At 47.6% G+C, this 22,362-nt stretch overlaps 1 protein-coding gene across 1 annotated transcript in view; it reads left to right on the top strand.

Moving 5' to 3' along the window:
- The first annotated feature begins 1,427 nt into the window (after nt 1–1,427).
- Nucleotides 1,428–22,362, top strand: part of ZC3H7B (zinc finger CCCH-type containing 7B) — a 65,570-nt gene continuing 44,635 nt past the window's right edge. The window contains exons 1-6 of the mRNA XM_024200423.2: nt 1,428–1,603; nt 2,008–2,115; nt 9,396–9,456; nt 12,269–12,302; nt 12,802–12,999; nt 17,565–17,723. Of these exons, the coding sequence (XP_024056191.2) occupies nt 2,034–2,115; nt 9,396–9,456; nt 12,269–12,302; nt 12,802–12,999; nt 17,565–17,723 (534 nt within the window). The 5' untranslated portion in view covers nt 1,428–1,603; nt 2,008–2,033. The remainder of the gene's footprint in view (nt 1,604–2,007; nt 2,116–9,395; nt 9,457–12,268; nt 12,303–12,801; nt 13,000–17,564; nt 17,724–22,362) is intronic.

Below are 22,362 nucleotides of genomic sequence, written 5' to 3'. Positions count from 1 at the left end.
TTTAAGGGTGATGGCATCTTGGCAAAGTTTTGGGGGAACTATATGAGCCAACATATAAATTAGATGTTAATGTGTGGCTAAAACAGCCACTAATGAGTTGGGAGTACTGCTCCTGACTGGCTAAGAACTGTGCACAGTCTTTTAGTGTTTAGGCCCTTAACCCTGCCTCTTTAACCCCCACCCTGCCCCTCTTGTTGTCTTACCCACCTGTTATGTCTTGTCTTTTCAGAATTGGTCCAAAGAGAAACATCTGCCACTAAACAATATTGTTGAGAGGAAAAAAATGCCAGCGATATTAGATTAAGCCCCCATCCTGGAGTTGGATCCAAATGGAGTTCATTGTAGATAGTGGTGCTCCACATGGATGCAGGGTTCTGCCTGCACGGAGCTTTATGTGGGATCAGGGCCTAAACTGGAAATATGTATGGATTTGAAAAAGCAGCAAAAAGTATTTCACAGCTGATATTTCTAGCAACAATCAGCCCCCACCAGAAGCCAATTAGAAGTTTGAAAATAACTGAAATTGGATATGTTGCTTGTCTTTTGTACTGAGATAAAGAGTTTAAGAGTGTAGTGTAAAGGAGAGGTTCTAAACCTTTTTGTTTCTGAGCTTCCCCCCCCCCCCCCCCCCACTATAAAAACTCCATGGCCCATCTGTGCCACAATAACTGATTTTCTGCATATAAAAGCCAGGGCTGGCATTAGGGGGTAGCAAGCAGGGCAATTGCCTGGGGCCCCATGCCACTGGGGCCCCCACGAAGCTACATTGCTCAGGCTTCAGCTTTAGCCCCGGGTGTTGGGGCTCAGGGACCTCGGCTTCAGCCCCATGTGGTGGTAGGGCTTCAGCTTTCTGCCCTGGGCCCCAGCGAGTCTAATGCTGGCCCTGCTTGGAGGCCCCCCTGAAACCTGCTCAAGGCCCCCAGACCCCTGGTTATGAACTAGGTAATTGCCATCTCTAATTTTCATGACCCTCATCCTGCAATCAATTTAGGCACCTGCAGTTGCTTAACTTCATGCATATGATAGTCCCAGTGCACGCAGATATGTAGTGATGGTCCTCTTAGGTGGCATACTCTCACTGCTGACTTCAATGTGATGCCTTACTTGCATAAAGTTACTCAAGTGTGTATGCAAAGATTCCAGGCCTATGTTATTGTACATGTATTTACTAAAAAGAGCAGTAAAAACTATTGAAATCGGTGATCAAAATAATATCAACCGTAACAAACACTGCGATCATTTGCGGTAGCAAGAAAGTTGTCTTGGTAAAAATCAAATAACCGATTTCCAACGCCATGAGGGAAGGGTCTATTTAGACGAACCCGGTTACCACTAGGACCTAGAAGAAGCTCAGGGAAGCTGCTGTTACTGCTGAGGGAGGGAGAGAGAGAGACCTGGAAATGAAAGTAAAGAGACCAGGAGGCACATGGAGGGAGCTGCAGGGGCAGCAGATCCGGAAGCAGAATGCTTCCTTCTGTAATTAAATAGCATTTACTATTATTATTACTAATTGTAATAATACTCTAATAATATCTCTAGTAATATAATACCATTTATCAAGGAAAGTTATACATAGTGTGAGTGGGGGAAAACCCAAGCAGAGGTGAGTCCTTTATTATATTTTTGGATTTTTTTCTCTAACTCTAGACATAAAAGGGACAGGTCTGAGAAACAGGAAGAAAAGCTAAATATTGTTTACACTAGCAAAATCCCCCCCTTCCTAATAGTAATTAAATAGAGGACATGTTTTGCAGTAGCAAAAAACAAGTTGAGAAAATGATTTATTTTCGAGGCCACCTCCCACCAAAAAATGTGGGGCTTGCAGGAAATAATTGTTAAAGATCCTAATCCCCTCCTTTGAAAAAAAAAAATGCAAGTGAAGTTTAAAAGTTACTAGCGAGCTAAAAAAGCCCGTAGGGTTGATGTGAACACTGGATAGTAATTGGTTTTATGTTGGTGTGGTTTTAAGATTGCAAAGCTTTATCCTTCTCTGTGTTTTGCCTGCAGTTTTCCCTCTTGTGGGTATAAGCCCCATGAAACAGCAAAGAAATGCTTGTGAAATAGCTTTTCAGATGTACATTTCTCAGGGGCTGGAAAGTTCATCAAATAAGAAAAGTTGTTTTTATTCTTTGATCCTTTTTATGGTTTCTGGGTGGACGGTTGGTTTTAAAAAAGGGGGGGTTAAGTTGTCTCCCAAAACTCTTGGAAATAGGTGATTTTTTGTTGTTGAAATTTTCTGGGAGTTGTTTTTTAAGTGGGTGGGGGAGCTGGGCGATATTGGCGATGGGAGAAACCTCCCAGCAATAGGGAGAGCTGACTTTGGGGTGATCAATGCCTGGAAGACTAGACGGGAGACGTTTGTAGCTGCCAAAGGAAGGCGGCGCTGCATTAGCGCATGTCCCCAGCCGAGATGCTCCTGCCGCCCGTTGCTTCTGCCAAGCGAGCCCGGGGATCGGCGGCCTACGGCTGGTGGGGGAGGGGAGAGGCGATGACTTTGTTCCTGGGAGATCAAACCAGGCTATTTTGCTGCTAGGGCCCTCAGTGGGGCAGGGGAGTGACACCGCCCCGAGGAGCGGGGAGAAGGGCTGCAGCGCCTGTAATACAAAGGAATGGCTGGGGGGTGGGGGGGAAACCCTGCCCCTTTGGGTGCCTATTGCATTGAAATGCCCCCCCCTCAGGAGATGTACGGACCCACCGACTGGGGGAAACATCACTCAGTGCAGGTGGGAGCCTGCTATAAAGTGGGGCAAGGCCTGAGCAGGGGGTGGCTTGGTGCACTGGCTGCCTGTCCAGCAGTGTGTCTAAATGGCATTATTGTGTGTGCTTTTAAATATGGGAGGAGGGCGCACTCAGGTGGTAATGATGACCTCGGTGGCTTGCAGCTTTTCTGATGGGCATGGCGGGAAAGGGGATGGAGGGGTGGTAGGGTGAGAGAGGGTGGCCAGGCATATGGGATGGGGCATGTTAGAGGGGATGGGGGTTAGTCCGACATGGAGAGTGGGGCATGGGATGAGGCGGTCAGGCTTACAGGGTGGACATGGGGAGTTGTCAGGCATGGGCCAGGGTGGAGAAGGACTGGGGAAGAGTTCAAGCACATGGAGCGGAGGACAATCAAATGTGCAGAATTGGGCAGAGCTCTTTGGTGTACTGGATTATGCAGAATCTTCCGCATTTGAGCCGAATTAGGGTGTCTGTTTTGCTGCACCAAATCTGGTACAGTTCTGCAGGTTAGCGACTCCTTATCTAAATACTCTGTGCCTACTGAAAGCTAGGAGTGAGAAAACCATGAGTTCTGATCTCCCCTCTACTGATTGCCATTTATATTTTAATGCATTTATAGCTCATAATACTGACCAAAGCGTTGTAACCAAACCCTGGAAAACAGTCAAGTATTAGCCTTCTCAATCCCCATTTTTCAAATAAATTCACAGAAACTTTGCACAGACAGAATTGGGAATAAAAACCAGATCTCTAATATGGCAGACTCAAGTCTTTTCCACTGAGTCATACTGTCTTTCAGACTGAATGTGCGAAATCTGTGTGCTTGGGTTACCCTGTCTAACCACTAGACCACATTTCTCTCCCAGAGCCAGGGACAGAATTTAGGATGTGTGGTTGCCAGTGTTTTGCTGCTGTCTAGTAAATAGTTTACACACATTTTGCCAAGGAGTTACAAAGTCCCCCTCTAGTGGTTAATCCACACAGATGGAAACAGTTAACTTCTGTGCCTCAAGTGGTAGAGGTCTGTGCAGGGGATGTGAAGGCCCAGGGTTTAAACCTTGCTGCTGATTCAGTCAGAGGGAATATTGTGTTGTTGCACGTGGTATAGCATGGTTTTCCGTTTTTCTTTAAAAAAACAAAACTAACTTATTTAATTAAGATTGTGTGAACACATCCTTTAAAACAGGTTTTATAATTAAAAACAGTTATCTGTCAGTTATGGTATGACATGCCACAAAATCCAGGTGCTTCACATATTGCTTGTTTGTCATGCATTTGGATTGCTGGTGTTCCACATTAGCCGGTTTGAAGTTTGTGAGGCATAGGATGGGACATGGCAGGGGGGATTGGGGAATAGTCAGGCTCACAGAGTAAGTAATGACAGCGGGAGATGGAGAAGTGGTCAGATTTGCAGAGTGAGGAGTGGCAGAAGGGGTTGGGGGTGTAGTCAAATGTGGGAATAGGGGAGTGGTCAGGCAGGCAGGTGACAGTCATTATGGAGGGAGAATGGGGGAGTGGTCAGCTTCATGGAGTGGAGCAAAGTGGAAAATGATGGTGATCCTTGTTCAGTGAAAGATAATGGAAGGAGATGGCATGTCTGAGAGATGTAACGGAGTGGGTAGTATTGCAGGATGGTGGGCCACAGGAGGACTGTTCTTGTATGTGGGGTTATATAAAGCAGGGATGGAGGTGCATGAAAAGGTGTGGGTGGGCTCAACAGCAAAGGAAAGTCATCAGGGTCAGCAGTAGAGGAGGTTGGTTAATCATGTGGGATGGGAGGGGTACAATTAGGCATGTAGAGCACAGAAAGGCCAATGAAAGGGCTGGATATGCCTGCAGTACAGAGAGGTAAGAGCACCTCTCAGGTACAGAGGATGGTGCAGAGGAGACAGTTTGCAGGATTCAGCAGGAGATAGTAGTCTTTTATGTGGGGTTATGCAGTAGGGATCAGTGGTCAGGTAGGAGAGTCACAGCAGGGATAGATTAGGCTGGTGAGTCATCAAAGTGAGGAGCTCTGGAGGGGAGTCATGTGGGGTGTGGCAGGTTAGATGGGTGTGGGGGAAGCCGGGGTGGTGAAAATCTGAAATGAGCTCCAAGGGGAGCTGAGTGAGTCTGGGGGATCAGAGAAGAGTTATGGAGCCTTTGCCCTGCAAAGTCAGTGGCTCCAACCAGGCCTCTGGTCAGTAATGACATGGGGTGCAGATTTGTTGTGGCATTTTTTATCAAAAATCACAGAGCAGTCATAGTAAATTTAGTAAAAATCATGGGCTTAAGGGGAAATGGCATGTAAAGTCACGGGTATGAATCATGACAGAGCGACGGCCAGACCAAACCTGAGCGGCACTGTGGCTCTGTTTCCCTGGTTGCAACACCCTGGAGCAGGGAACCAGACCCAGCCCTGTGGGACAGGAGCTGCTGCTTCAGAGTGAGTGTGGGGCAAGCTGGCTCTGCAGCCCCTGTGCCCGGGACCTGGCCAGGATTAGGGTTGCTGTGCCGGGACAGAGGATGCTGCTGTGTGTTGTCAATGCCCCCTCACTCCCATCTGAAAAGGCACAGTGTCCGTCACATTGTCACCACCGTAACAATCCTGCAGCCCTAGTAGTGACTGAAAGTCATTCTCAGAGTAAAATAGGTCAGGAGTCCTAGTCCAGTTCTTGTTGTAACCTTTGTCCATCCCCCATTTGGTCACTTCGTGGGGTGTCTGAGCAGGAAGGCTAAGGATGTAATAGAATGGAGGCTGAACTCCTCTTCCCCCGCCAACTCCTCCTACTGGTCCCTTGAGAATAGGGTTGATGCAAGTGGCAGAGGTTGGGTTAGGTGATGTGTACAGGAAACTTTCATAGCTGCTGCTCATTCTGTACTTGGTGTGTGGGTAAACAGGAGTTCAAAGCGCTGCTACAGCATTTTTTTGGCTTGTTGCCGCTAGCTTTGCAATGACCTGCCAATGTTTGATTGCTCTCACCATGGTCCCCAGTGGGCCAAGTGTATGGGCAACTGCTTTATTTTCATATCCTTTGCCCACCCCTGAGATAGAACAAACTCTTTGGCCTGAGGGCCACATCTGGGTATGGAAATTGTATGGCGGGCCATGAATGCTCATGAAATTGGGGGTTGGGGTACAGGAGGGGGTGAGGGCTCCAGCTGGGGGAGTGGGCTCTGGGGTAGGGCCAAAAATGAGGAGTTCAGGGTACAGGAGGGGGCTCCGGGCTGGGCAGGGGGTTGGGGTTCAGGGAGGAGGGTCTGACTGGGGGTGCGGGCTCTGGGGTGGGGTTGGGGGTGCAGGAGGGTGCTCTGGGCTGGGACTGAGGGGTTCAGAGTGCGGGAGGGGGATCAGGCCTGGGGCGGGGGGTTGGGGCACAGGAGGGGGTCAGGGGTGCAGGCTCCGGGTGATGCTTCCCGCAAGGAGCTCCCAGAAGCAGTGGCATGTTCCCCTCCAGCTCCTACGAAGAGGGGCAGGCAAGCAGCTCTGCGCACTGCCCCGTCCGCAGGTGCCGCCCCTGCAGCTCCCATTGGCCGCGGTTCCAGGCCAATGGGAGCTGCAGGGGCGGTGCTTGGGGCAGGGGCAGCGTGCAGAGCCCCCTGGCTGCGCCTACGCCTAGGAGCCAGAGAGAGGACATGCTGCTGCTTCCGGGAGCCACGTGGCGCCATGGCACATGCAGAGCGAGGCAAGCCCCTGACCCCGCTCCCCAGCTGGAGCGCCAGAGTAGGACAAGCCCTGGACCCTGCTCCCCGGCGGGAGCTTGAGAGACGGATTAAAATGTCTGAAGGGCTGGATGCGGCCCCCGGGCCGTAGTTTGCCCACCCCTGTTCTATCTGATATGGCCAATAACTCCCTCTTTCTCTACATTCTCTCCTCTCTGGATTTTTGTGATTCTGTGTTCTCTTGCCTTTCTAGCCTTTCTTGTTGCTGCTTCAGTGTCTCTGGTGGTAGCTTCTCCACTTCCTCTCCCTCTCTTTGTCATGTCCCTGAAGGTTCTTTGGCTAGGGGTCTTTGTCTCCTTCTTTACTTCCTCCTTGGGTGACCTTATTCTTTCTCATCACTTCAACTATGTGGATCATTCCTAAATCTACCTCTTCCTGACAACAAACGAAACTCTTTGGCCAAAACTCAAGTCCGTATCCTCCCCTCTCCAAGCCTTCCCTTCTCTATCATGGTTGATCATCCCAGCCTTACAATTTCATTGTTACATTTATCTCCTCTCTCTCTTGCCCTACACCCAGGTTGTTGATACCTGCTTCCCAACCTCACCTTCAAGGCCCTGCCCAGCTTGGCACCTGCCTGCATTTCTTCTTACTCTCCCTCTGGCTCCTTTTGTTTTGCTCAAGCTTCCTGTTTCACTGCTCCCTTTGTAGCCATCTCCAGCTCTAGCTTTCATACCGCCTTCCACTTTCCCCTGGAACAGTCACCTCATTTGCATCAGGCATATTCTCCCTCCTCATCCAGATCCCTTATAAAGCTGACCTTCTTCCACAGGTCCTAGTAAAGAGTTTAAATCTCTTTGAGGATTCTATCTGCCCCACTTTACCCTCTGATCCCTGGTGTGTTACATATCTGAGCACTAGTGTCTATCCAGTCTTCCAAGGAAAGACTCCTTGGAGTAGGGGCCATGCCTTTCTCTGTGTTTCTCTATGTACAATGCAGAGCATGGTGAGGGGCTTCGATAAATGGTAATGGTTAGATTCTGCTGCCATTTCTTGCTTAGACATCAAGGGTTTAATTCTCATTTACTGTAAGGCTCCTTCAACCTGTTCTGGTTTTAAAATAAAGAATACAGTACTTAAAATGGGTGGAAATGGCCTTTAATGTAAATAAGAAGTAGACCATATCTCTTGGAAGTTTTGATGTGGACTTGGAGGGGTGACACCCCCCCCCCATAACCTTTTCAGTGGCAACCCTAGACTGGGAGTATAAATCATGCCTTGAAGAACGTGGTGGCTTGAATTCCACCTCACTTCCCTGTTTCTAATCTCACTCTGTTTATCTTCCTCTTCCCCTCCCCCCGCGCACCAGGTCGAACACTTTTCATGAACATGGCTTCTCTATGTCAGTGTGGATCTGTGGGCTTCAACAGATCTTTCCTGGCACAGAATTCCAGGGTGCCTCCTATCTCTCTCTGCTACTCCTATGCTCTTGCTAAGATAGCAGTGCAGGTGTGGCGAGTAGGCTATTCCTGGTTTTGCACCAAAGCTGCAGCAGATGGACAATGCAAATGTAACTGTTTGAATCTAACCCATTTCAGTTGAGAACAGGGCCTTCTAAGGGCTGGTCCACACTACCCGCCTAATTCGGCGGGTAGAGATCGATCTTCTGGGATCGATTTATCGCGTCTCATCTGGACGCGATAGATCGATCCCAGAAGCGCTTCCCCGTCGACTGCGGAACTCCTGCTCGCCAAGAGGAGGAAGCGCTGTCGACGGGGGAGCCTGCCTGCGCCGCGTGGACCCGAAGTAAGTACTTTTAGTTCGATATAGGAAACGTCGACTTCAGCTACGCTATTCTCGTAGCTGAAGTTGCGTTTCCTATATCGATCCCCCGCCCCAGTGTGGACCAGCCCTAAGTCTCACTCTTCATAAATCTAAGGTAGGGGGAATATTGGCCCCTTTGTATGGTTAACTTGTTTGCATTCATAGAGTCATGGAAAATAGGTGAAAGAGAATGGATCTGGTCTTTTTCCATCCTTGGTCAATGCAGGATTGTTCTCTACATTGGCTTCCCCTAGGCTCTGTCCATTCCATGTTAAATGATGGGGCTTTCACCACTTTCCTTAGGAGAATATTCCATAGTATAACAGGTGTCCCCGCTAGGAAACATTTTCCAATAGTCAGCCTGAAATTCTCTTTGCCCAGTTTCATCCTTGTACTTTTATTTGTAACACACAAATCAATTCCTCAGCTGCCATGGTGCTTACATCTCTCAAATACTGTAGGCAGTTTACCTATATCCCCATGGTATCTGAACCCCGCATCTTAAACCAGGTTAAAATCTAACCCAGATAAGTAGTGATCAAAGTTGCTTATCATCTGATGGTGGCTTGGTAGCCTGCATTAAATTAGTTAGTGGGGGGAAAGTCTGAGTTAATTTTCTAGTGAACAACTGCCATCACCATTTTCACTAATTGACTTCCTTGCTGGCCAATGGCATACCGTGACATTTTTAGTCAGGCAGGCACTTCTACACTTGCATGCAAAATTGTATCCTTGATGTGGCGTGACCTCGCACGTACGGTGCATGCAAGGTCATGCTGTGCAGAAGATGCCATTTTGTTCTTCAAAATGGCATCCTCCATGTGCATTTGGGGGCTGGATGGAATCCTCCTGCAGGCATGGCTGGTCCTGGGGAATGCCATGCATGTATTGCGTGCACAGACAACATGCTACTCTTGTTGGCAATCTAAGCAGAGAGATTGGACTGAATGGACCAGTGGGAATGAATTCCTTTTCACCCCATTGGGTGGTCTCCTGCAAATCAACATTGTGGCATATAGGGAGGGGGGAGATGCATGGGTGGCGAGTTTGCATTGCTGCTGCCTCCCACGCTGTAGGTAAATAAAATATTTTGGTGTCTAAGGCAGTCAGTCTGGAACATTTTGCTAGTGCTAGATTCACTTAAATACTGCACTGCTACTTTGACACTAAGATCTGTAATAACTGGCTTTGTCTTTTTCTCTCTGCAGACGCTATAATGGAGAGACAGAAAAGGAAAGAGGAAATAGAGAAGGGACTTCAATTCATTCAGTAAGTCAGCAGGTTCACTGCTATTTTCTTTGGACTTTGGAGATAGTCCTTACAACATATGGTATAAGGAGAAATAACATTTTCTTTTCATTCTGTTCACTAGTCCAGGGCTGATGCTCGGAAAGGTCCAGAGAGCATTTATCCTGATCCTTCCAAGTGTTGCTAGTCCTGCAAGAGATCCAAACTTAAAATCGCGTCATTCCAATTCCCATCTTGGTTTTGCCCACTACTTCCATTCCAATGTGATCTTAATAGCCAGTGTAGCAATAGTAGTAATAATAGTAACACTCTGCACTTCTTCAAAGCCTTCCTTCTGAGGATTGCAAAGCATTGGTCAAGCATTGATAATTTAAGCCTTTCACTACTTCAGTGAGATAAGTAAGTAGTAGTATCTCCATTTGAGATATGAGGAAACGAAGGCACAAGAGGTGCCAAATGTCAGAAAAAGAATTCTGATCCCTTAACTGCCAGTCCTGGGATTTAATTTCCAGACCATCCTTATGTGACTGTCCATGGACTGCTAGAGTTTGAGATGAAAGTTTGTTCAGTGTTTGGAAGCTAGGAGTCTTAGTTGCTTTTACATGGAATACAGCTTTGTATTCTTTCTCCAACAGTTGAGTTAGCAAATGCTGTAAACTCAGGTCAAAATTCCAGTGTGTGTAAGAGAGAAGCAAGGTGGTAATGAGAATTGTGTTGGTGTAATGGAAAGCTGAGCGGGCTAGTTCTCCAATAGCACGTAATATGTATTTGTACTTCCGATGGATCAATTTGTGAGATATAGGACTTTAAAACCGTCGCTGGTGCCTTGGCCTTACAGTGCTAGTTTGGCCCTAGTTCTGCCAGACTCAGTATGTGGGGCTAATGATGCTTACCTGCTTCACAGGGGAAGTTGTGAGGCTTAATTTGTTCATATTTCTAAAGTGCCTTGAGATCCTCGTCTGGAAAGTGCTGTAGAAATGTGAAGTAGTATTCCTGAATCTTGGAGCAGTGTAAGTTTCATTTAATGGCTTGGTTCGAGGGATCACTGCGGAGGAGGGGCTTTCAAATTTTAGTGGCCTGATGATTCCCCCGCCCCCACACACTTTACTCATGAAGTCCATGAAAATTCTTCTGGCTAATTTTAAGGCACAATAACTGATGAGCTCTAGAAGAGAGTCCAGTGTATCTGGCTAATGAGATGATTATGATGTAGTGTTCCAAGGGTGGACAGGGGTTAGAAAGGTATGGGGGAAATTAAGGGCTTTGTGGGGGGCTTGGCATTCTCTTCCCTGAAGAAAAGAAACACTGTGGATCTGGGCTTTGTTGCGTTGATCAAGGGGAGGGAACATGGTTAAACAAAAGACACTTTTTATTGAAGGTGACTGGATGATCTAAGGATTGGGTTTGGGATATGGAGTCTTTCACCTCTGAGTCACTTGTTCTAGTCTGGTCCCATCTTGAGAGTGACCAAAAGTCCTTACTGTCAGATTGCTGTTTGGTCTGTATGAAATGGCGTAAACTCAGTCCTGTTGTGGGACATGTTCTCACCACATTAGCCACCCAGCACTACTGGCCCCCTGGCTGGTGGTCTCTGCAGAAAAGGCAAGGATTGATGGCCTATGGAGCCAGAGCTCCTGTGAGGTGCTCACCTCAGGGGAGTGTTTAGATCAGAGTTCCCACCAGGAACTTTTCTTGTGGCCACAGCCTCCTGGGCTTGGTGTGGGGGTGAGGTGGGGGGGAGGCAAAGTAGCAGCCACTCCCCCACCCTGTTGCTCCTGGATGCCCTGCCTTGGTGTTGGTTGGTGGGGCCGCCAGCAGGGGTTGGGCCCTGTCCCCCTTTGGAGATACCTGGGACAAAACGCTGGAGGAGCAGTTCTCCACCTTCCCAGGGGTGGTGGAGCTCAGGCTTTGGGGTTCAGCCCTGGGGCGGTGGGGTGGGTGAGGGGCTTAAGGTTCCAGTTCCGGGCTCCAGCTGTGCAGCAGCAGGCCCCAGACTCCGGTGGCTGGGCTTCAGGCTCTAGCCCCCCGCTGCCTCCCTTGGCCCCCCATCCAGGGATTAATCAGTCTCTGGCTTGCCAGGGCTGCTGTGAAAAGTGATACTTGTATGTGTGTTAATATCACTTTTCACAACAGACTTACTAGCTAGCAATAAATAAATTACAATGATTTGGATGTGTATATGTGCATATTTATTTGGTTTTCCTAAAGCTAATTAAGTATTTTAGGAAAAAGTGTGAGAGTGGCCACCACCAAGAGTTCGTGGCCACACTCTGAGGCCACCAAATATTTTGTCCTGAGAACCTTTGGTTTAGACCCTTTGTCAGGGGGAAGCGTGGAAGAAGCTTGCTGTGCTCTGGCCTTACTTGTTCTGTTGCTAAACAGAGGAATTCAGCGTTCTGAGACTACCGATCCAACATCTTTCACTGGTGCCAAATTCTCTTAAAAATTGATGTTGTTTTATAAAAACATTTTATCATGACAATATCTGTTCTGATCACAGATTGAAACCTGGCTGTCTGAATGCAGCCCCCAGAGCAGCTGGTTTGCATAGGGAATAGCCATGAAAATGCAGTCTCCTAAATTAGTCAGATTGTAAACTCTTTGGAGCAGTGACCATCTCTTGTTGTGTGTGTCCGGTGCCTAGCTCGGTGGTGCACTGATCTCTAACTGGCCTTCTTGGCATAACAGCAATACAAGTAATCGATAGTAAATGTGGAGTAAATGCGTAATGAGATCCATAACGCAGAGTCAGAAAGACTGCCTCTTTAGTTGAGGGAGATGCATGTGCTTGCACAGATCCATGTTTCATGAAACCTTCCTCTTCTCTCCTCAGGTCCACGTTACCCCTAAGCCAAGAAGATTATGAGGTAATTTAAGATTTGTTTTTCTGAAGGCGTTTGAAACCACATAATGGTGGCTTTCGGTCAATACATGTTGCCCTCTTGCACAGATGTTATAAATTAATGTCCTTGCGTTTGAGAGCCAAGAGGGGCTAGTTATGTGTGGGAGTGGTCTAGTGCCATTTGTCTATAGTGGAAGATCTTTAAGGGGGAGAATACTGGGAGGAATTAACTTCTAAGAGAGGGGGAATTTGGGTGACGGCACTTAGCCTTAGGAGGGAAGGAGATTTGGTTGAATTAGCCTCCCCGCTAGGTGACAGTTGGAATTTGAGGATGGGGAATTAATTTCTTGACAGGAGGACTTGACTTGAGGAAACACGTGAAGGTGAATGGGGGGTTGGGGAAACCCCTCTCAGTTTCTGGGCATGTTGTACAGGAGGTCAGACTAGATGATCACAATGACCTGTTCTGGCCACGGAATCTATGAATTTCTACTCCACTCTGTTTATATTCTCTCTCCACCCAGGCCTTTTTACAGAAGCTGGTGCGGAACCTTTTTGCAGAGGGGAATGACCTGTTCCGGGAGAAGGACTTCAAGCTGGCACTGGTGCAGTACGTAGAAGGGCTGAACGTGGCGGACTATGCGGCCTCGGACGAGGTGACCATCCCAGTGGAGCTCCTATGTAAGCTGCACGTCAACCGGGCTGCTTGCTACTTTGCCATGGTGAGCACCTACCGGAGCCATTCCCAAGAACTGGACAAAAAACCTCAGGAAGTGAGGAGACCCAATAGATGGCCATGCATAGGATGGGGGTTTGGACTGATCCCGTCCACTCTTCCTGCCTCCAGCATGGGAGGAGGAATGCAGAAAACTCGGAACTCTTCTCATTATTACATTGGTGTCACAAGATAAAGACAGAATACATGAGGAGGTGCCCTTACAGGCCTTGAGAGTGCACTAATATAGATCACAGTGCTGGGGGAGAGGTTGAGGTGCTGTGGAGTTCTGAGCTATAAAGGGCCAGTTCCTTCAAGTATTTCATGATGATGATGCAATCTTGGGAGCATTGCTCTGTAAATTATTCTTTCTCCTGTGCTTGAGGAAAATACATTTAATCTAGATCTGGTATGAACATGGTGGGTGGGGGGGTTTCCATAGAAAAATTTGAATTTGAAATATTTCAACCAAAAACTGAAATATGTTGATTCTGAAATGCTGCAGTAGTTCCTCATGGGAGCTGTAGTTCAAGGGCCTCATTCTCTATACACCAGGTTCCCTGGTCAGACTACATCTCCCATGATACACCTCAGTCTCCCCTCTTGGTAAGTGGAGGTGGTGCATCATGGTAGTGTCATGATCACAATGAGTCATGAAAGGTGAAGTCTGGCTGGGAACTCAACCCAGAGAGGAGTATAGGAGAATGTGGTACCCAAACCACCTCTTCCATGAGACATTTCAGAACTAAAATATTTCATTTTTTATATGAAAAACAAATAAATATTTTGGTTTTCAAATGTTCAATTTTTCAATGGGAAACATTAGAGTTTTCTGTGGAAATAGGACACTTTGCAAAAGTTTTGTTTAGTGAAAACCTAATTTTCTGTCAACACCCCCCCCCCCTCCATCCCAAATCAGATGAAAAAATTTCTACTAGCCCTAACTTCATAAGTCTCTCAGCAAAGTATGCCATGAGCCCCCGATCCGCTCCTAGTTAAATTGCTGACATCCATTATAACTCCTTCTCCTAAAGACAGATTTAATAAAACATTACATGTCAAGAGAAGGGTTATTAGCTGCATTGTCTCTGGAGAGAAGATGAAAAATGGAGGCAGTTGTGGGGAAATTTTCTCTTCTTACCCTCTGGCTACAGGGTCACCTTCTTCTGAAGTATCAACCATTGCTGGAGATAAGATCTTGAACTAAATAGACCAGTGGTCAAAGCTGGTATGGTAAGCGAAAGGATGCTGGATTGGGTGGACTATTGATTTATTTGAACTGGTATGGCAGGATATTGTACTAGATGGATCAGTGCTGTGATCTGGTATGGTAGTATATTCTATATTCCTGTCTAACTGGTTTTAAACATTACCCTTCCAGGATCCCAATGTGGTCATACCAGATACTCTTGCAGTAGAGGCTTCAGTCAACCAGTAGGATTTCTTCCCTTCAGATGCCCATTTCAAAGTTGTTATAGGTGTGGGACTGGTAGGCACCCTCTCTTATTAAGGTTGCTTCCATCCCATTATAAGATCCTGTTTCAAGTTGCTTATAACTTTGCCAGACTAACTGTTCAAGCTGAAATTTTCCACACTGGGTGTCTGCCTTTGGCTGAATGTTTTGGGAAAACTTCAGCTGAAACGGTTCAGCTGTTTTCGAGAACAAGGCGAGGGGAAAAATTATGTTTTGCCCATGTTCAAAATTTCTGATAAGCTTTTCTTTAAGATGCTCTTGCTCCCTTGTGCTTTGGAGCGGGGACTTAAATTTGGCAGCGAGATGGCCTTTGTGACAGGGAGGTGTCTTTTGCCATCCCTAGGAAAATCTGGTCCAGTTTTAAGCCTTTGAAAAATTCTAAGTTTGCACATACCCAACTGAGACATGCTAAAACTTTGTAACAAAATTCCCAAAGGTTCTGGGGGGGCTGAGCAGGATTTTACCTGTAGTTACTGCTCCTTGATGCTATGAGCTAGTCTGGAGCCAGGCACTGGAGCAAGGGGCCTGTCTCTCCTGTGCTAACAGTGAACCCCCTTTGCTGGGCCCATGCAGTGTGGAAGAAGCTGACTGAGTCAAATACAGAGGGGACAACAGCCCGACCTGGGGTGGGGAAGGGAGAGTAGATTGGGACAAGGAGTCTGATGGGAGGGAGACTGGGACTGCAGGCAGGTGAGGTGGGAGAAGGAAACTGGGACTGGAAATTGGGGTAGAGGGAGACTAGTACTGGCTGTGCAAGTAGACCGGAACCGTGAACTAGTGGGTTGAGGGGGAAGTAGCTGTGTGGGGAGAGGAGACGGATCTGACAAGGAGCCGAAGTGCAATGGGAGAACGGAGATTGGCTGAGTAAAGAGACTGGAACGAGAAGCTTGTGGGGGATGATGCTGTGATTAGCCTAGGAACTTGGGGTGGGAGACTGGAACATGGGTGGGGATGACTGGAGGCTAGCATGTGGGAGAGACCGGATGAGGAGCTTGGAGGGGGAACTAAGACTCTTTCAGCAAGGAGACTAGGGACAGTGATCTGGGGGGGCTCTGGGATTGGTTGAGCAGGGGTGGGGGGAGATTGGAAGTTGGGGGCACTGAGACAAGGAGTCTGGTGGGAGAGACTAGGACTGGCTGGGCAAGGAGGTTGGGATGAGAAGCATGAGGAGTGAAGACTGGGACTGGCTAGGTATGCGGAGAATGGGACTGGGATGAGGAACCAGGGGTGAGAAAGAGACAGGACTGGGCCAGGTGTGGGCTGGAGGGGCCAGGGGCAGAAGGGGTTAAGCTTGGAGGAAGTAGGTGGAAAAGTCTGTGCTTGCTAGATAATACTCACCTCCAGAGCCTGAAATGGAACGTAGGATTCCTGAGTCTCAGCATTCCTCTGCTGTCAGCAAATATCTGTGAAATCCACTGACAGTGTCTCATCTCCCTGTAGTGCTGGTACACAAAGAGGATGACAACCTACTTCTGCTATCAGTTACTCCACTAGCTCAAGTGGCAGAGGTCTGTGTGATAAATCTAAAGGTTCCAACTCTGCTGATGACCCTTAGATGACAAGCTCAGAAGGATCCACTGTGATCATCCAGTCTGACCTCCTGAATAACATAGGCCATAAAAATCCCCCAAAGTAACTCTATTTGAACTAGAGCATATCTTTGAAAAAAAATCAAATCATGTTTTAAAAATGGTCAGTGATGGAGAATCCATGATCCTTGGTAAATTGTTCCAGAGGTTAATTACTCTCACTGTTAAAAATTTATCAGTATGATGCCACATGATGGTATTTGATTTGCCTTTTTTAAACCTAGGAAATTACACACACACACATGTTAAAAAAACATTATTAGGTGGTAAAGTCAAGCATTCAAAAGTTAAGAAATGCCTGACTTATGGTTGCTTGTGTGATCTTAATTTGGCCCCCTTGTGCCTGGCATTATGAAGCAGTCTCTAGTTACATGTTTGCATACTATTTTTTTCCACACAACTCCTGCCTCATTCAGTGTGTATGGTGCACAGAACAGGCAGTGCTTACTGAATGAGCGGCTAGTCAATATTTTGTTTTCTGCTCATTGGTCAGAGTATGGCCCCAGGCCTTATTTTAATGTACACTAGTCAAACTCTGCTCTGAAGACAGAGTTGTTAATTTCCTCATAGGCTATTCTATGGCACTCATAAGTACAGTATCTGAGTGCTTCACAACCATTAATGAATTTATTCTCACAACACACCCCTGTAAGATGGGTGGAGTGGGGTTATCTCAGTTTTACAGATGGGGAACTGAGGCACAATGATTAAAATAAAAAGTTCTACTAATTTTGGGTGCCTAATTTGAGATGCCTAGGATTGGATTTTTTTCAGAGTACTCAGCATTACATAGCACTTTTAATGTTCAGATCAGGGCTCCCATTGTGTTCAGTTGCAGCTCAGCACTTCTCCAAAATGGACCCCAGGGTCTCAGGCACCAAGAAAATGAGGAACACATAAGTAGTGACGACCTGTAAAAAGTCTGGTTTAAGTGAGTTGCCCAGCATCACATAGGAACTCAGTGGCAGAGGCAGGGCTAGAATCCCATTCTCTAGGGCAGCTTTCACCTGTCTTAACCATGAGACCATCCTTTCCCTTCCTTCGATTGCTGGCCTCTTACTACACACTTTCCAACTCCCCCAACACATGGGGCAGGAGTCCTACATACAATAGGCCCCTTCACTACACAACCCTTGTTCATTCCTAGAGCAGGGCCATCCTGTGCACTGAATGGTGCAGGGGTCCTGTGGAAAAAGTAGTATGGGATCACGAAAGACTACTGTATACACAGAAGGGGCTGAATTAAGATCACACAGATACCCTTAATTCTGGCATTTCCTAACTTTTGAGTGCTTGACTCTGCAACCTTTATAATCTTTTAATGCAGTTTGGTGTGTTGTGTGTAATTGTATCTAATCTCCAATTGCTTTTATATTCATGGGTTTTGATGACATGTTCCCAATGAACTGCAGTAAATGGTTGGGCAGAACTTTCAGGCGGGGAGAGGAGGTGGATTCCAGTGTGTGACACACCATTGCCTGCTCAGGTGGTCTCTTTCCTCTCATGCAGGGCTTGTACGAGAAGGCATTGGAAGACAGTGAGAAGGCTTTGATGCTTGACAAGGAGAACATCCGTGCCCTCTTCCGCAAAGCCCGCTCCTTAAATGAGCTGGGGAGGCACAAGGAGGCGTATGAATGTAATAGCCGCTGCCTGCTGTCCCTCCCACATGTAAGTGTGTGACATGCGTGTCTACCCCAACCTCTGAGGCACTTTTCCGTCTTTCCTTTCCCGCAATCCAGTGCGGTGTGAATGGTGATGGTAGTGGAAGAGAGAAGCTGGCTGTTCTATATGATACACCCGTTCCCAGTAATCTCATCTCTTGGGGAGTTCTGATTCCATGTCCTTGTCAGCCCAAATCATCTCTGCTGAGGCTGCCAACAAAAGGGCCGCCTCGTTCCAGTTGAGATGGCTTTGTGATGTGAAAGCCTGTCCCAGTTGGAACTGAGCTGAGATCATCAACTCACTTCGTGTCCATGTTGGAACAGCTATCGGGTGGGAATGACTGTCAGTCACTACCAGTCCAGGACAGATGGGAACTGGAGACGTGGAAGAGAGAGAGAGACCCATGCCTGGTCTACACTACACAGTTTACATTGACATAGAACAGCTTATGTTGGCCTAATTATGTCAGTGTCTACACTACAGCCTTGCTCCCGTCAATGTAAGTGCCCTACTACACTGACATCATAACTCCACCTCCACGAGAGGCTTAGAGCTTATGTCGGTGTAGTTAGGGCACCACAGTGACTGTGAAGACACTGTGTTACTTACATCAGCTGCTGGCTGTCTTGTCAGCTTCATGGCAGGAGAGCAGGGGCAAGAATGGATCCTGCTCCCAGCTGGGAACCGGGGAGAAGCCCAGGCAGCGGCTCATCTCTGGACTGGAAATGTTGGCAGTCTTGTCAATTTCATGGCTCCCTGTTGTAGCTGTAGCTGTGAAATTGACAAGGCTTCCTGGCTCCTGGGGGGGGGGGCAAGAAGCCGGGACAGCTGGATCCCACTCCCCAGAGGCGAGAAGCCCCAGATGGCTTCTCGTCCCGTCCAGGAACGGGGAGGCGAGAAACCCCAGTCGGCCCACTTGGAGTCCAGGAGCCTGTGGGGCAGCTGGGCTCCGAGCAGGAAGTTGCAAGTGGAGCTGAGAGACCGGGCTTTCATCTCTCCACGCTGCCCCTCTTAAGTCGGTGGAAGTGCTCATTGTGAGGATGCGCGCCACCAACCCAAGGAGGGTAGTGTGGACATACAGCCAGTGCAGTAATTACTGCAGTGGTGCAAGTCGACCTAATGTAGGTCGACTTAAGTTTCTAGTGTAGGCATACCCTTAATACCCTATTCCTAATGCCTCGAGTCTCAGTAGAGCACCATACATACGTTTTAAGTGATAAATAGCAGTCGTTTTACCTAATAAGAGACGAGTTCAGGTCCTCAGGGGCCAGTGTTTCTCGGGGGTGAGAGGTGTCAGTGTGTGAAAGGGGCTTTAATATGGGTATATTAACAGAAGTGCTATATGTAAGACACTGGAGATAACTGTTCCACTCTGCTTGGCACAGATGAGGCCTCAGCTGCAGTACTGTGTCCAGTTCTGGGTGCCACACTTTAGGGAAGATGTGGACAAACTGGAGAAAGTCCAAAGGAGATCAACAAAAATGATAAAAGGTTTAGGTCAGGTTTTCTATGAGAAAAGGTTAAAAAAACAACAGGGCATGTTTAGTCGTGAGAAAAGGAGACTGAGGGGGGACCTGATAACACTCCTCAGATATGTTAAGGCCTGTTATAAAGGGGACTGTGATTGATTGTCCTCCGAAGGTAGGACAAGAAGTAATGGGCTTAATCTGCAGCCAGGGAGATTTAGGTTAGATATTAAAAAGTTTTTCCTAACTATAAGGATAGTAAAGCTCTGGAATGGGGATTCCATCCCTTGGAAGCCTATCACTGATGGTTGTTAAGAACAGGTTGGACAAACAGCTGTCAGGGATGGTCTAGGTTTACTTGGTTCTGTCTCAGTGCAGGGGGCTGGACTAGATGGCCTCTCAAAGTCCCTACATTTCTGGGATTCTGTAATGTTGCTTTGATGTCCCAGATTTTAAGGCCAGAAAGGGACCGTTGTAACCATCTAGTCTGGCCTCCTGTATAACCCAGGCCAGAGAGCTTCACCAGGAATTCCTGCATCAATCCCGTATCTCCTGTTTGAGCTATAGACTATCTAAAGACTTCAAGTGATTGACTGAGTTAATTTGGTACTTGGTTCTGCTATTTCCTGCTGCTGGCTTGTGTGGTTAATACATTACCACTATGATGATGATGATATTGATTTTATTTGTATCGCTGTAGCCTCATGGATCAGGGCACCATTGTGCTAGGCCCTGTGCACCTACTTGACAAAAAAAGTTCTATCCCCCAAAGAGCTTAAAATATAAATAATAGTAAATAATACTGTGGTGCTATATAGTATTTAATGCTTCTGTGTGGTCCGCGTTGTTGTAATGTTAAGGAATTTTTAGGGCATTTGGTATGAGTATTCTTTAAATTGTTTAAATAAATCATTAGATTCAGTGTAGGCAGCATGGCAGAAGTGGGTCTTTAAGAGAGACTTAAATGTGGACAGAGTAGGGGCCTTGTGGCTAAGGTCAGGGAGCTGGGCCCATGTACAGGGGGCCCAGGAGGCATTTGTGGGATAGACTGACAGGGGAAACAGAGTTTGAGAAGGGAGGATAATTGGGGCAGGGCAGAGTCCCCTAGAGCCTTAAAGATGGTGACCTGCTGATTGAATTTGCTATAATAGCTTATGGGCAGCTGGTAGAGGAATCTGAAGCGGGAAGAGACTAAACAGATTGATAAGTAAAGGAGATGATTTTAGCAGCGGTATTATGTATGGACTGAAGGGAGCAATGCATGTGTTTGGAACATCAGAGAGGAGTGTGCGGCAGTGGTCAAGATGGGATGTAATGAGGGCCTGAATGGAGGTTTTTACTGTGGGAAATGGGAAAACAAAGGATGGCTCTTGGAGCTGTTAAGGAGGAAGCAGTAGCAGGATTTGGCTATGCCTTGAGTATTAGTGGCAACGGAGTGGGAGGGTACAAAAGAAACCCTCAAATTGCAGGCCTGAATGACAATGACAGGGGTGTGTGACAGTGACAGGTGGTCTGTTTGACAGAGATAAGGATGGGAAAGTGGAGGAGGTTTGGGAGGGGAGAGAAGTTCAGTTTTGACCACATCTATTTAACTGACGATGGGACATCCAAGAGGAGATGTCACAGACAGGTTGGGAAGCGGAGTTGGACAGAAGAAAACAGGTCAGTAAGCAGACAAGCTGGCCCTGTGCTGTCCTCACTTTACATCCTGTCTCTGGGCCATGGACAGAGGCCTGGGTAGCCCCCACCAAGAGTGGGAGAGGGGAGGAGGTGGCCCTACTGAAAGAGAAGCTGAGGGAATGGACAGAGAGGTAGAAGGAGAACCAGGAGACAGTGGTATCTCGAAACCCCAGAGAGGATAAGATGTCAAGAAGGGGAGGGAAATGGACTGTGTCAAAAGCGGCACAGAGTTGGAGGCCCTGAGGTTTGGCCAGGAAGAGGTTGTTGGAGACACTAGCGAGAGCAGTTTCAGTAGAGAGGAGAGGTGGGGGCCAGATTGGAAGGGGTCCAAGACAGAGCTAGAGGAGAGGAAGTAAACACGTTGGTTTTAGATTGTGCTTAGTGAGTTCAGAGACGGTGAGGATGGCGACAGGGCAGTAGTTGGAGAAATAGGTCCGGTTGAAGGATGGTGCTCTAAAGAGAGGGAAAAACAGGGCATAGTAGTATCGTGAGGGAGAGGTTGAGAAGGAGGGGGAGGCAGGGGAGGAGCATGGGGGCAACGTAGGTAAAGAGCCAGGCAGCAGTGGACTCGCTGGGGCAGGTGGAGGGGTTAGTGGTGGAGAGAAGGCGGCAGACTTCAAAGTTTGGTGATGAGGGAGAAGATGTTTGAAGGGAACGAGGCAGGGGGCGAATCATAGAGGATTTAGTTGATTTTTCCCTGTGACAAAGTTAACCAAATACTTTGCAAGGAGGGAAGAAAGGATGGGGAACAGGAGGCTGAAGGAGGCAGTCAGAGGGTGAAAATAAGTGTTGGGGATTGTGCTCGTGGAACTCAGTGAGGAATGAAGCCTGTTTTTGTTTGGCCAGGGAGATGACAGAGCTGAAGGAGGAGAGAATGAAACTGTGGTGGGGGATGCAGTGTGGTCATGGGCCACCCTCCAAAGGTGTTGAGCAACATGGGAGCAGGAGTGGATGCTCGGAGTGACCTAGTGCTGTGGGTTAATAGGGTGGACTTTAACAGGAGAGAGGGGCAGTGATTGGCTGAATTTACGTTGTGGATTGTGTCGTTCCAGGAAGTAGTGTCTGTGTTGTGTAAATTGGAAACTTTTTTAAAGAGAGGAACTGAGAAAGTGAGCACAGACTGGACGTGATGAGCTAAATCATTAGCAGAGCTCAGTGCAGCAGAGGGTGGGGAAGGTCAAAGGTGTCTCGGAACCAGTGTTCCCACCCAGATCCTGGGATTGGAGGGAGCAAGCAGGGTTGAAGGTGGGGCCCTCGTGTCAATAAGGATCACTAGCCCTGCATTTGGAGACTCGATACTTTGTTGGAGAGAGGATATCGCCTCTCCATTTCCGCAGCTTTGTATCTCTGCAGGGCTGAATGACTGATGTCTTAGATCTGCACAGCCTCTCCTGGAATGGAGTCGGGCAATTGGCTACCTCTCGTCTTGCATACCAATAAGAATACTAGCATGTAATTCAGTCTGTGTAGCTGTAACTTGTGGTCTGTTTGTATAACTT

The sequence above is a fragment of the Terrapene carolina genome, unplaced genomic scaffold (genome assembly GCF_002925995.2).
Source record: "Terrapene carolina triunguis isolate 2854851 unplaced genomic scaffold, T_m_triunguis-2.0 Scaffold247, whole genome shotgun sequence".
Taxonomy (NCBI): Eukaryota; Metazoa; Chordata; order Testudines; family Emydidae; genus Terrapene; species Terrapene triunguis.
The sequence above is the reverse complement of the archived record's forward strand: the minus strand, read 5'-3'. Positions and strand labels throughout refer to the sequence as shown.